The following is a 13,429-nucleotide window of genomic DNA, read 5'->3' as shown; positions in this document are numbered from 1 at the left end:
TCTTCAAAAGGTGTATGACGGCGGGTGATTACTGCTAGCAGAGATTCGTGGGAACCCCGTTTAGAGATTCGGCCAGTGGTATCAACCGCGCAAGGATCTCCCCTAAGTAAGCGGGTTGAGACAGTGGTTTTTAGACAGGTTCAGGCCGCCGGAGGCGTAATACCCTACGTCCTGTGTGTGTTGTGATTGGTTCTTTGGTAATTCCGAGTTGGAAAGTCCAAGCCGGAACCTGTGTATCAGTTAGGTCCCGAAAGGATCGGTCCCTTTTTACATCTCCTGGGATCCTTCTATTTATAGACTACATATGCATTCTCTGTTGCTCCTCTAACTGGTGTGAACGCACCCTTTGCATGGTAGGCGCCATCTTCCAGACTGTCCTGCCTCTGTCAGGCGGGCAGGCGTCTTGTCGGGCCCGTCGTAGCAGGCCTCTGGGTCCCGCCAGTGTCAGAGGCGCCCCGGGGTGATCTTGGGGAGTCCTGGGGTGGCCGTAGACACTGACCGGTGAGTCTCCTCATCCCGGGGTGTCTCGGGGCAGCCTGGCCGGTCCCTGCGTTCCCGGGGTGTCCCAGAGGGCGTCCGGGGGTGGCATGGATGGGGCCACGTGGCGGATTCCGGGGTCAGCCCGCGGACCCTCCCGATCCGGGGTGGCCCTGGTCAACCCCAGGGCGTTGCCCGGGGTGGCTCTGGTCTTTTACCGCGGCGGGGCGCGGTAAACGGTGGGTCCCAGCTACCGTCCATCTTCAGGCCGATGGGACGGGTGGCGCAGGGATAAGTTATCCGCCGCCTATCGTCTTATCTTCTGAGTGCATGGCACTCCATAATCATGATGTTCTTACGGGGAAACCGCGCACCCTCTCGCGCTCTGCATGGAGTCCGGCGGCGAGGCGCCGTAACCGCCTGGTAAAAGATCTTTTTACCAGGTGGGTGTCTTCGAGAGGAAGGAAATGTTTCCTCGAATTTCGCGTGCCGGGTCAGGCCCGACCTGCTCTTAATGGGTGCCCACTTCTCGTGGCGCGGGCGTCTCCGGTGGGGGCCCACAGCTGCGCTCGGATGACGTCGCCAGCTGACGCGGCTAGCGGGCCTTGATTTTCTTAATCGTGTATAAGTCCAGGGTTATGGGACCCGTCCTCATCACGCTGACAGTGTAGCAATTATAAAGTTCCTAACTCTCAAAATCCACTATGCATCAAGCACAATCGATCAACAATTTTATAATTATAATTTTTCTAGTTATCAAACGTCCATAGCACTATGATAAAATCTCAGAATAGGAGCCAACAGTGAATACATGAGTTTGTTTAAAACTTTAGATAAACACCACTAAAGATCGAGCGAATTGGGCCATTTCAGCTTGGCTCCCTCGACTCTTCTATCTCGGTTAGCTTGTGAGTAGCTCGTGAGCTAGTTCGAACCAGCTTGTTAATAAAACGAGCAAGAATAGCTTCTTAGTTAAGAAAAAATCATCAACCCAAGTCAAATCAAGGTGAGCAACAACTAGCTCGTGAGTTTTGAGCTCGTCATCCAGCCCTAGCTGTTGACTCCTCCTAGCTAGTCAGCATCGAATTTGTTTTTTAAAAATTATAATGGAGGTGTCACATAGAAAAAAAAGAAAATGATGACATGCACAAAAAAAACTTAAGTATTCTCTTTTTATAGGAAAACTTAAGTATTCTCTCAATTGTTTTTGGATGGTGAAAGAGGGCCTGGACAGACAACAGATCAGGTGCACTTGTCCATCCGAAGTGGGCCTGGACCGAAATCAACCTCCTTCTCCTATTTTTCTTCCAACGGCAGCCCAAATCATTCTGATCCAAACCGGCAGCGGCATTGCTAGCCTGCTTACTGACCGCTGGTGAGAGTGAGAGACGACGTCTGACGAGTCGCAGAGAAGAAGAAAAAAGGAATCTATGGCGTCGGCGCTGTCGAGGAGGGCGAGGGGCTCGGCCACGGTGCTGTGGGGCGCGGCGAGGGGGTTCGCGTCGGTGGGGACCGACATCGTCTCGGCGGCGCCCGGCGTGTCGCTGCAGAAGGCGCGGTCCTGGGACGAAGGCGTCGCCACCAAGTTCTCCACCACGCCTCTCAAGGACATCTTCTACGTACGCAACGCCGCCTCCCCCCAACCGCACTAGTCTCCTTTTCTACTCCCTACCAAGTACCAAGCACCGCCTTCCATCGTCTAATCGTGTGCTAACCGGGAATCCTTGGCGTGTCTTCCTTGTGTTTGCAGGGGAAGAAGGTGGTCATCTTCGGCTTGCCTGTGAGTCCCCCTCCCCCACTTATTTGATTCTGTTGTTCTTCATGTATATGCTTGGTCATCTTAGGGTTTCTAGATGAGGACTTTGTCTACATTGCTGCAGAATTGTTGCGTTAGGTGTGCTAGTGTTGAACTTGCATTTGGGGATTAGGTAATGGCTGTGGGTTTTTTATTGGTAGGACGTTAATTGGGGAATTGGAGTAGGGATTGGCAAGTTTGGTCGTCTCAGTGGCCTATATGGAATCTGAGATGGCTCTTCTACTGTTTCTATTTGGGCTTTGGAGCTTGTTGAAGACTATATGTCAGATTGTGTTCCTACAAAATGGGGATGCTTAGCTCTAATGCCTAGGATAGCAGACTCATACTTGAACCTGGTACTATGCTTCGAATAAAGCAAGGGATACTTTTTGCCCAATAAAAAAACATTCAATTCCTCTCGTCTGATAGGGGATTGAGGTGAAGATATGAGTAGTCTAGGTATTCTAAATGGGCATTGCACATAATCTGTGTTTCGTTTTCTACAGCCACTAGAATTCATTGTCAAATGTCTCATCCTGCACTCAGAACTTCTAGGCATTGCTGTTGATATTCCTTGGTAATCCTTTACTCAATCCCTTGGGATTTGTAGATTTCCACCTTTGATATGGTTTGTTTTTTGATCTGCCTTCTCCAAATCTCCATCCTTTATTCTTGGAAGAAGGCTTAACCCTCTTACTTCGAACAATTTAGCGAATATATGTTTTGACAACTATCTTTTCAATTTATTTCAGGGGGCATATACAGGAGTTTGTTCACAATCACATGTTCCTAGTTACAAGAACAACATTGATAAGTTGAAAGCAAAAGGAATTGACTCTGTTATTTGTGTAGCTGTGAATGACCCGTATGTCCTGAATGGATGGGCAGAAAAGCTACAGGCTAAAGATGCAGTAAGTAATCACCCTTTAGTCTTCATTATTTATATGATTACCATTTTAGCCGAAAATAAAAATTCTAATATGGGTATGTAATGAATGTATCCAAAATCGTGCTATTGTCAATGAGATATGACTATCTGCCTAATGCTGTTAAGCGTTTACTTATTTGATGTTCAGTCATTGTGTTCCCCTACCACCTACCTCACTAATAGAATACGTTTACTATTGATAATTGTGTTCCATATGAAAATAAGATGCGATAGTTTCCTTGTTCTCCTGCATAAATATGCCAATTTCACCCCCAACTTGTTGAGACTATTCATGAATGTGGTGCTTCTGCAAGTTTCATGTCATATGTCTCATAAAGGTTGAACCTAAGTTTCTCTAGAGTGATTGTGCAGAATGAATTAAATATTCAATTTAGATCTGAATTTAGGAGTTTTTTTTTTGCATATTTCATCTATTTTCGTGGTTTTTGAAATTTTATTTCAGATTGAGTTCTACGGCGACTTCGATGGGAGCTTCCACAAAAGCTTGGATTTGGAGATAGATCTGTCTGCTGCTTTGCTCGGCCGCCGATCTCACAGGTCAGTGGAATCAACTCTCTACTTGCAGTTGGACGAAAATGTGCTGTAGTTTAGTTCGAGTCACCTATCACATAGCCTGACAGTTAAATTGCCTTGGCTTCATTGAGTTGAGCTTCTCTTAGGACCGTTTTATGCAAGTTATTTCCTAGCGATTCCCATAGCACCTGCAAAACTTGCTGCAGCTGCATGCAAAATGAAACTGTCCACCATATGCTGAAATATCGCTTTCATTTCAGTACGTTCAAAATAGATAGAAGGCATCATGTGGTGTGACAAGGCAACAAAAAGCTTTAAGAGTACCTTTTTCCTTTAATTCCATTGTACAAGGAGCATGAAATATATTCCCTAATTCAAGTACTCATTGCCGCAAAACATACTGCTTGATGACTGATTTGCAATTCTTTTCTTCTGTCATCGGTTTGAAATCTTGATAACATCAGGTGGTCAGCTTTCGTTGTTGATGGCAAGATCAAGTCATTCAATGTTGAGGAAGCACCCTCCAATTTCAAGGTTTCTAGCGCGGAGGTGATTCTTGACCAGATCTGAGCTTACCAATGAACCTGGGATACCTTCAGTTTGCTCATGCAGCATGCTTGCTCAGCTGCAGCGAATAAATGAAAACCTCTCCTTTTACCTTTGTAAAAATGCTAGGTGCTCTACTTCCAGACAAAAGTGTTATGAGATTATTTTCGTGGAGTGATCCAATAAGCTCCCATATACTGTCTGGGGCACACCGCACTAAGTCTTTAACTGGACCGTGAAGGATGAGTATTCTGTATTTGATGCCCAAGCCGACAGCCTGACCAAGTGACAACTGACCATGCTGTTTCCATGTCGAACCATTCAGGCGTCTTCTGTCTTCATCTGGCTAGGCACGGCACCGTTTCAAATTCGGCATCTCGCCACGCTGCAATGCAATTCCCGTGCGATTTCTCACCGTTCCAAGCATTAGCAGGGTCTGCAATATTGTGTGCAGGTAGTTCATATATTTTTCTTAGAAAACATATGCAGTTTATTATTATCTTCGCTCGATCGGAGGAGTGGTCTCCTACTCCAACTCTCCACGAGGAACAGGACAAGTTGAATGTCGTCACTGCTGATTACTGCACTCGACAGTCAGCACGACGCACTCAAAAAAAGTCAGCGAAACCTACCGCCGCTACAAGACCCCCACACACAATTGCCGGAGCAGCAGCCGACGCCGGCGACAGCAGAGAGCCCCGGTGTACTCGTCGTCGCAAGAATGGCCAAGAGTGGCATCGTGTACGCCGTGGTCAGTATTGCTCTGTGCTCTGCAATCTCTTGAACCAGCCTTCTCCTCTCGATTTGCACGAGGCGTGACGTGGCGCTGTGGCCTGTGCGGTCGCCGCAGGTGGACGCCTTCACGGCGGAGCCGTTCAAGGGCAACCCGGCCGCGGTCTGCCTCCTCCAGGACGCCGCCAAGGCCGCGGACGAGCGGTGGATGCAGTCCGTCGCCGCCGAGTTCAACCTCTCCGAGACCGCCTTCCTGCTCCGCGACTCCTCCTCCCCCGCCGCCGCCGCCCCGCGGTTCCAGCTCCGATGGTTCACCCCCGCCGCCGAGGTACCCACCCGCCTCACCGTCGCGCTGTCTCTCGTTACCCAATCTTGACACGAGCCCTTTTTCGCGCCGCCGCTCCACTCCAGGTCGAGCTCTGCGGCCACGCGACGCTGGCCTCCGCCCACTTCCTCTTCACATCCATTCTCGCGGAGCACGAGGCGCTCGTTGAATTCGCGACCAAATCGGGGATTCTCGCCGCCAAGAAGGTCCCTGCACCGGCGAGTGCGGCGGATTCAGGTGAGGGCAAGCTGTTCATCGAGCTGGATTTCCCCATGATTGACCTCGTCGATTGCCATCCTGCCGAGCTGCCGTCCATCCCCGAGACCCTGAACGGAGCCTCTGTTGTCAGCGTCCACAAATCGGCGACAGCTGGTGACCTCATTGTAATTCCTCTACTCCTTACTTCAGTTGCTCCCTGCTTCAATGTCTAGATTTCCCTTGATCATGACTGTAGATGTAACATATTCCAAACAGTGGCTCAACAACATCATATTTCTATATACAATAAGACAAACTATTTTTAGGCTGTCTAAACTTCAATTAAAGGTAAAAAAACAAATATAAACAAGAGTGATAATAAAGGGGTTCTATTTGTTCAGGTTTAACTGAAAAAAAGAAAATCATATTGGCTTTCAGGTGGAGCTTTCATCAGGAAAGGAGGTTGCCGATATCGTCCCTAAGATTCATGAAATTAAGGAGTGTTCTGGCAGAGGAGTTATTGTTACGGGGCCAGCACCTGCTGGATCTGGTTTCGACTTCTTCACGCGTTTCTTCTGCCCAAAATTTGGGGTAGATGAGGTGATGTCATACTCTTTTTCCAAAATATACATTGGAGGAGCTAAGATTGCTTAACATAAAGGTTAAAAATGGAACATTATCCATTTTAGTATCAAATAAGTATACAGACTTTGTAACAGCCTCTCATGATGTAAATCGTACCTCATGAATGCTTTGTTGTCATGCCTGTCTTATCCATATTCTTATGACTTATTTTCTCATTTAGAAACATGTATTTGCCCCAACTGGGATATTAGAAACACATGTTCTTTTGACTAGAAGCCATACATACTGTGTACATGGAGAATAAACTACTACAACAACAACAAAGTCTTTTGTCCCAAGCGAGTTAGGGTAGGCTAGAGATGAAACCTAAAAGACACAAAGGTCATGGTTCAGGTACGTTGATAGCTAGTCTCCAAGCGCTTCTATCCAAAGCTAACTCCTCAGAGATATTCCAATCTTTAAGGTCTCTCTTAACCGATTCGTCTTAAGTCAGCTTAGGTCTACATCTACCCCTTTTTACTTTATCAACACGCTTTAGCACCCCATTACGCACCGGCGCCTCCGGAGGCCTCCGTTGGACATGTTCAAACCATCTCAATCGATGTTGGATAAGTTTCTCCTCAATTGGTGCCACCCCTACCCTTTCCCGAATAGCTTCGTTCCGGACTCTATCCCTCCTAGTGTGCCCGCAAAACCACCGTAACATTCGCATCTATGCTACACCCAGTTGCTGGACATGTCGCATTTTTGTAGGCCAGCATTCAGCACCGTATAACATCGCCGGGCGAATCGTTGTCCTATAGAACTTACCTTTTAGCTTTTGTGGCACCCTCCTGTCACAGAGAACACTAGAAGCTTGACGCCATTTCAACCAACCATCTGAGATTTTATGTCTAACATCTTCATCAATGTCGCCATCCTTTTGTAGCATCGAACCTAAATACCGAAAAGTGTCCTTATGGGCCACCACTTGCCCATCGAGACTAACGTCACCACCCTCATGCCTAGATGCGCTGAAATCGCACATCATGTACTCGGTCTTGGTCCTACTAAGTCTGAACCATTTTGACTCTAACGTGCGTCTCCACAGCTCTAACTTCCTACTTACCCCTGCTCTACTCTCATCCACTAGCACCACATCATCAGCAAAGAGCATACGCCAAGGGATATCACCTTGTATGTCCCTTGTGACCTTATCCATCACCAAAGCAAATAAATAAGGGCTCAATGCTGACCCTTGATGAAGGCCTATGTTAATAGGAAAGTCAGTGGTGTTGCCACCACACGTCCGGACAAACGTCATCACATTCTTGTACATATCCTTGATAAGGGTATTGTACTTAGTTGGGACTTTGTGTTTCTTCAAGGCCCACCACATGACATTTCTCGGTACTTTGTCATACGCCTTCTCGAGGTCAATAAAGACCATGTGCAAGTCCTTCTGCTCCCTATATCTCCATCAATTGTCGTATTATGAAAATCGCCTCCATGGTCGACCTTCCAGGCATGAACCCAAACTGGTTTTGGGTCACACTTGTCACTCTTCTTAGGCGGTGCTCGATAACCCTCTCCCAGAGCTTCATCGTATGGCTCATCAGGTTAATCCCACGGTAGTTAGTACAACTCTGAATATCTTCCTTGTTTTTGAAGATCGGTACTAATATACTTCTTCTCCATTCTTCAGACATCATGTTTGATTCTTCTCCATTCTTCAGACATCATGTTTGACCGAAAAATAAGGTTAAAAAGCTTAGTTAACCATACTATCGCTCTGTCACCTAGGCATCTCCACACCTCAATGGAGAATAAACTATTAGAATAAATATGTTGTATCTTGCTACTTGCTACCATCATATTCTATTTAGCACATTACTAATATGGCTTCACTGCTTTTGTTTATAAATCACAATCCTTACCTCACCAAAATTATGTTATTCTGGAACTTAAGTATCTTATTGTTCAGTTTGTAGGAAGCATCCACTACTTTGTGCATAACACCTTGGCTAACTACTACTTCTGGTGGAAGGAAACTATAATTTTGTGACCATCAATGTTCTGAAAATATAATTAAAAAGTAATGCATCTGCATTTGATAAAAACATTAAAAAAACAATATGCGCAAAACTATAATATCTTGAACATACAGGATTTTCTGTAAAGAATATTTGTGACTGGTACAGTGTACTGACATCCTCCTTGCCCATTCCGGAATTCTGTTTTGGTTTCTGTGCTTGTGTTAACTTTGCAAATTTCCTATGGCCTAACCCTCTAATCACTATATGTTTCAACAGGATCCTGTTTGTGGCAGCGCACATTGTGTTTTAGCACCTTACTGGGGTGGGAAGCTGGGGAAACAAAGACTGATGGCATTTCAAGTATGTTCTTGTAAAAGAAGTACTTTACTGTTTCCTCAATCAACTATACAATTGATCTTTGATTCTTTTTTTTTTAATAAATGTCTTTGATTCCTCTATGTCACCAGGCATCGCCACGGAGTGGAATATTACACTTGGAGTTGGAACCTGCAAGCAGGAGAGTGCGAATTCAGGGGGAAGCTGTTACTGTGATGACTGGTACCCTCCTAGCGTAACAGTTCCCCATGCTTCCAGATCAGGGCAGCGGTTGGTGAACTTGCCGGCCATTCTGTTTGTTGCAACAGGCTTCCTCACCATGATGCCATAAATCAAAAAGATCCTGAACTTTTTCTGGAGCATCAAAATAAATTCGCAGTGAAAGCATGATGTCATAAATCACCAGGCTATTTTGGTTTGTCATTTCTAAAGAAAATAAGCACCCCCCCCCCCCCGCGTTGCTTCTCGCTGGCGACCAGGGGGGCGCCGCGCGCCGCCTTCCACCCCTCCTCCGCGTCGCTCCCGGTGGCCGCCGCCGCCGCTGCCGGCCTCCATCCGGGCGGCGGCGGCGGCCCGTGGCCGTGCCGAAGTCGGCGCCGGCTTGCTCCCCCTCGCCCTCTCCTCTCTCTCCCACCTCCTTCCTCTTCTCGGCCTTGCGACCTCGCCGTTCCTTCGCGGCCGCCGGGGCCGGTCCCGGCCTGCTCCTCGTCGGATCCGGGCCTCCCATGGCCGGATCCGCCGCCAGGCTTGGGTTTGGGCGCGGGATCCGCCGCCCCTGGTCGGATCGCTGCCGCCAGGGCGGGGGGGCCGTGCCGCGCCGCCGCCGCCTCGGTGGCCGAGGGCGGTATGTGGCCTCGCCGCCGCCGCCGGGGGCCCGTGGCTGCGCCCCTGCTCGCCCTGGGGCCCGTGACCGCGCCCCGCCGCCGCCTTGGGGTGTCCCCGTGGCCGTGCCGCCGTCGCCGTCTCACAGTGGCCGTGGACTCCTGGGTGGCTGCCGTCTAGGGGCGTCGCCCTCGTGGGTGGCCGCCATACTTGTGGTGCCCTTGTTCCCCGGCGCGATGGCGCCTGCTGTCATCGGCTGTGGGTTGGGATTGGGGTGAAGGCGAAAGCCTTGGTCCGCTTGTGGACCGGTGACGGCGACGTTCGAGGGCGTCGCTTACTTTGTTGAAGGCGTCACTCTTTCCCCTTATGCCCTCCTCTTCGGTGAGCTCTCCGGGTGAAAACCTAGACCATTTTGGTCGGATGACGACGGCGCCTTTCGCGTCGCTCCCTCCCTGGAGTCGTTGTCTTGGAAGCTCTTGCCGGTGGTGGTCGTATTCTCTTCTCGAAGAGGATGCACTTCTGCACCTGCCTTCGCTTAATTTTCTCTACATCGTCCAAGTCGCGTTGGTCGTCGGTTGGCGGATGCTTTGCCGCCCTTCTCTTCATTGGCGGATACTTTGCCGCTGGGTTACACTGGCGGATGCTTTGCCGCCGTCGTCGCTAGTTGGAGTTCTTTTCGGACGGATGCTTTGCCGTCGTTGTTGGTTGGTCGGGTGGATGCTTTGCCACCTTTGTCTGTGTACCTTGGGCGGTGTAGTTCTTTTTGCAAGTTCAGTTGTGTGGTTTCGGCTAGGTTCGTGGGTTCGGGCGTTGCTTGCTGCTGTTCTGTATTGTCGTTGTATTTTTTCTCGCTTGTGTGAGCGTTTCTTCAGTGTTTCTCTATATTTAGTCCTTTGTGCTCTTGTGTCGGTCAAGCTCTGTTTGGCCGCATCAAGATTGTGTCTGTAACTGCTTTCTTCTTAATGAAAAACGTGCTCAGGCACGGTCGCGAAAAAAAAGAACCTAAGGCCAAGAGTGACTTCTATTAAGAAGATTTTTTTTTTGCCATTTCTCAATCATATTGCCTTGTTGAAACTTAAAAGCAATAAAAGATGGATAGGAATTTAAAATCAGCTGTGGCTGGAGACAAGAAAAAATCATGCTACAGGTTACTCCATAATGCGGGCTTCGAAAAAGATCTCTTTTCTGCTTTGCTTGGATGCCACCACTGTGGACTCCAACTCTAATTCCACCAATTCCTTTACTTTTCTCACAACTGCTTTATGTATACAAACATATGTAATGTAGTTTTGAGTTACTTCTCACACAGCTAGCAGATTTGCTTAAACGGTGCTGTGATGCACGTGTTAGAAAGAGTACATAAAAGGCTGCGGCGTCCGGCTCCTGCCGGCGTGGAAGGCCTAGCAGCGGCCGACGTGGGCGCGGGGAGCAACGGCTGGAGGTGAAGCGGGGCCGTTAAGGGACATAGCGCTCCTCTGTCCCGCTCGGAATAGCGGACCCATTTCCCGTCCTTTTGTTTAGCGCTTCTTTTAGCGTACCCGGTGTGGAAAGATTTAGGGTCAATTGCAAAACTGCCATTGTTTTGATCTGTAACTGCATGTTTGCCCCTATTTTTTTAACTTTGCATGTTTGCCCCTGTTTTTTGAATCTGAAGGTTCCACTTGCCCCTGTTCCGTGAAAGAGAGTTAACGGTGTTAAGTGCAAGCTGAAAAAACACAAATGCCCTCGACATCTCACCCACCGTTCATGCCTGCCTGCCGCCTCGCCGGTCCCCAGCCGCTGCCGCTGCCGCTGCGCCGACCAGCCTGAGCCGCGCCGGTCCCTGCCCGCCTGCCATCGCGCCGGTCCCCGGCAGCCTGCCGCCACGCCGAGCAGCCCAAGCTGTGCTGGCCCCCGCCCGCCTGCCACCGCGCCGAGCAGAGTTGAGCAAAGGAGGCGTCGCTCCTTGCCGGATTCCGGCGAGGGCGAGCCATGGCCCATGGCTGTGAGGGGAAAGGGGCGAGGGAGCACGAGGAGGTCAACCCGCACCTGAGGAGTCCCTTATTGGGGGCGGGGGCGGTCGGAGGAGGGCTGGCCGCGGGATCAGGCGGCCGGCGGTGATGGCGTGCGGCGGCGGCGGCGTTCCGGCGCGTAGGGCTGGGGTGGTCGGCTTGGGAGCTTCACTGAGGCAAGGGCAAGCTTGTGGGGTGCTCGATTTGGGAAGGGAGAGGGCGGAGTGGCGGCTCCATGTGCGGCCGGCGAGCGGCGGCGCAATGGAGGCCGCGCGGGGATCTGGGCAGGCCTGGGCAGTGGGGAAGCGGTCTGGGAGCTTCAGTGAAGCGAGGTGTGTTGTACCTGGGGGAGGGCTGAGCGAGGGAGGCCGACCTTGAGCACCGGCGAGAGGAGGGAGACGCTGGGCCGCCTGCCGCCGCCCGCCTGCCGCCGCGTCGAGCTGCTCGAGGCGCGTCGGCCCCCGCCCGCCTGCCGCCGCATCGGTGCCCGCCCGCTGCTGGGCCCGTCAGGCGCTGGGGCCCGCCCGCCGGCTGCGCCCCCCTCCCCCTCCATCATGACGCCGCCGCCGGCCGATGTGAATGGTCACGAAGCAAACAAAGAGAATGGGAGGAGTTGTGTGTTTTGGATAAGGGTAGTATAGTCTTTTTCTTTTTCTTTTTTCTTTTTTTGCGAAATTTTTTTAGCACTATTATTGAGCTCCAGCTCACGGTGTTAAGAAACAGGGGCAAATGGTGCCTTCAATTTTGAAAACCAGAGGTAAACATGCAAAGTTAAAAAAAATAAGGGCAAACGTGCAATTACAGCTCAGAACAAGGGCAGTTATACAATTGTCCCAAAGATTTACACACACTGTATCGGTATCGGAGGATGACATAGCGCCCCCAGTACGGACAGCCTAAGGCTGCCCACAGTGGCATACTTTAAGTCATTCTGCAGGATCTGGATTGGATACCGGAAATTTCTCTGCACCGGCGACCCGGGAGAGGTACGCTAAGCAAGCGAACCGCCCCTGATCCTCCATTCCTAGTGACGCTTGGAACAGTGCGCTATCATCCTCTCTCTCTCCTCTGTGCCCCTGCCACGCCCTCTCCTGTACCAACGTTGCCCAGCATGACATGTGGACCCAACATGATGTGTTGGTTGGTAGTTGATATAGAGTATGAGATATAGAGTAACATGGGTGCAGGAGAAATTGATATACAGGAGAGAATCACAATGATCAGAACATAATATTTCTTTTATAAGATGAAAATAGAGTACGATAAGTGCGGACATGGACAGCAAGTCGCTGTGCCCTACAGGTAGAGATCCTCTTGCGGGTGCCCTACAGGTCGCTGTGCTGCTTCAAGTGCATCTCCAGATCCTGGCTCATCCTCTGCGGCTCTGATCCGATCAGGACCTCCGCAAGAAATTGCCTGTCATGAAGACGACGAGACCAACTTCAGTTGCTTCCGGTTCCTCAATCTTTCTGGGAGAGGCCGGCCGCTGGTCTCCCCCTTTCTTGAGCCAGCCACTGATTTTGTCCGGATTCTTCCGCTTCCCCTGTCATGAAGACGACGAGACCAACCTCAGTTGCTTCCGGTTCCTCAATCTTTCTGGGAGAGGCCGGCCGCTGGTCTCCCCCTTTCTTGAGCCAGCCAGCCAGCTGGGATATGATTGTTAATGTGCAATCAGTGTTGGTTTGGACCAGCTAGCATAAGCCAATCATGGTCAACAAATTTGTAAATCAGTGATTGTACTGTCGTATCAAAATATCTCACCAATAAAAAGCAATTAGACGAGGCCATTCAAGGTAATTAATGTATACCTTTTATTAGTCAATTACTGTGGGCTGTAAATTCTACTATAGCACTACATATATGGTGGCTAAGACCTGGTTCCTCTCGTTGCAAAAGTGATTCACTCCTTAGTAACCACATCCAACCATACTACTGATATTCACCAGCAAAAATCTAACATGAAGAACAATACTCTGATGACCATGCTATTCTTGGTTATGCTTTTTGGATCTGTAGCATTGCCCGCAAAATGTAAGTGTTTATGATCATCCCATCAATAGATCTATGGAAATCTGTTCATACGACTCTAAAAGAGTGGGCTTTGTCTCTAGGAGTGTAGGACATTGTAATAAATATGTTTGGTTT

At 49.6% G+C, this 13,429-nt stretch overlaps 2 protein-coding genes across 2 annotated transcripts; both read left to right on the top strand.

The window, feature by feature from the left end:
* The first annotated feature begins 1,836 nt into the window (after positions 1 to 1,836).
* On the top strand, positions 1,837 to 4,548 carry LOC120672350 (peroxiredoxin-2F, mitochondrial-like). The gene is made up of 5 exons (XM_039952696.1): positions 1,837 to 2,096; positions 2,228 to 2,257; positions 3,025 to 3,183; positions 3,664 to 3,758; positions 4,199 to 4,548. Exons 1-5 carry the CDS (start codon positions 1,908 to 1,910, stop codon positions 4,302 to 4,304), a joined length of 579 nt encoding a protein of 192 aa, XP_039808630.1. The 5' UTR covers positions 1,837 to 1,907; the 3' UTR covers positions 4,305 to 4,548.
* A 142-nt stretch (positions 4,549 to 4,690) lies between these two features.
* On the top strand, positions 4,691 to 8,870 carry LOC120672348 (uncharacterized isomerase BH0283-like). Its single transcript, XM_039952689.1, has 6 exons — positions 4,691 to 5,031; positions 5,131 to 5,340; positions 5,424 to 5,720; positions 5,974 to 6,135; positions 8,412 to 8,495; positions 8,603 to 8,870. The coding sequence occupies exons 1-6, from the start codon at positions 4,843 to 4,845 to the stop codon at positions 8,708 to 8,710; spliced, it is 1,050 nt and encodes a 349-aa protein (XP_039808623.1). The 5' UTR covers positions 4,691 to 4,842; the 3' UTR covers positions 8,711 to 8,870.
* Positions 8,871 to 13,429: the final 4,559 nt, after the last annotated feature.

The sequence above is a fragment of the Panicum virgatum genome, chromosome 5N, assembly GCF_016808335.1.
Source record: "Panicum virgatum strain AP13 chromosome 5N, P.virgatum_v5, whole genome shotgun sequence".
Taxonomy (NCBI): Eukaryota; Viridiplantae; Streptophyta; class Magnoliopsida; order Poales; family Poaceae; genus Panicum; species Panicum virgatum.
The sequence above is the reverse complement of the archived record's forward strand: the minus strand, read 5'-3'. Positions and strand labels throughout refer to the sequence as shown.

What these genes read in the sequence shown, in the direction of transcription:
- LOC120672350 (XM_039952696.1), top strand. Translation starts at nt 1,908, where the DNA reads ATGGCGTCGGCGCTGTCGAGGAGGGCGAGGGGCTCGGCCACGGTGCTG. An exon ending in TGGTCATCTTCGGCTTGCCT is followed by an intron (nt 2,258 to 3,024) that starts GTGAGTCCCCCT and finishes AATTTATTTCAG; the next exon opens with GGGGCATATACAGGAGTTTG. An exon ending in CTCGGCCGCCGATCTCACAG is followed by an intron (nt 3,759 to 4,198) that starts GTCAGTGGAATC and finishes TGATAACATCAG; the next exon opens with GTGGTCAGCTTTCGTTGTTG.
- LOC120672348 (XM_039952689.1), top strand. Translation starts at nt 4,843, where the DNA reads ATGTCGTCACTGCTGATTACTGCACTCGACAGTCAGCACGACGCACTC. An exon ending in GTGGCATCGTGTACGCCGTG is followed by an intron (nt 5,032 to 5,130) that starts GTCAGTATTGCT and finishes CGGTCGCCGCAG; the next exon opens with GTGGACGCCTTCACGGCGGA. An exon ending in GGTTCACCCCCGCCGCCGAG is followed by an intron (nt 5,341 to 5,423) that starts GTACCCACCCGC and finishes GCTCCACTCCAG; the next exon opens with GTCGAGCTCTGCGGCCACGC.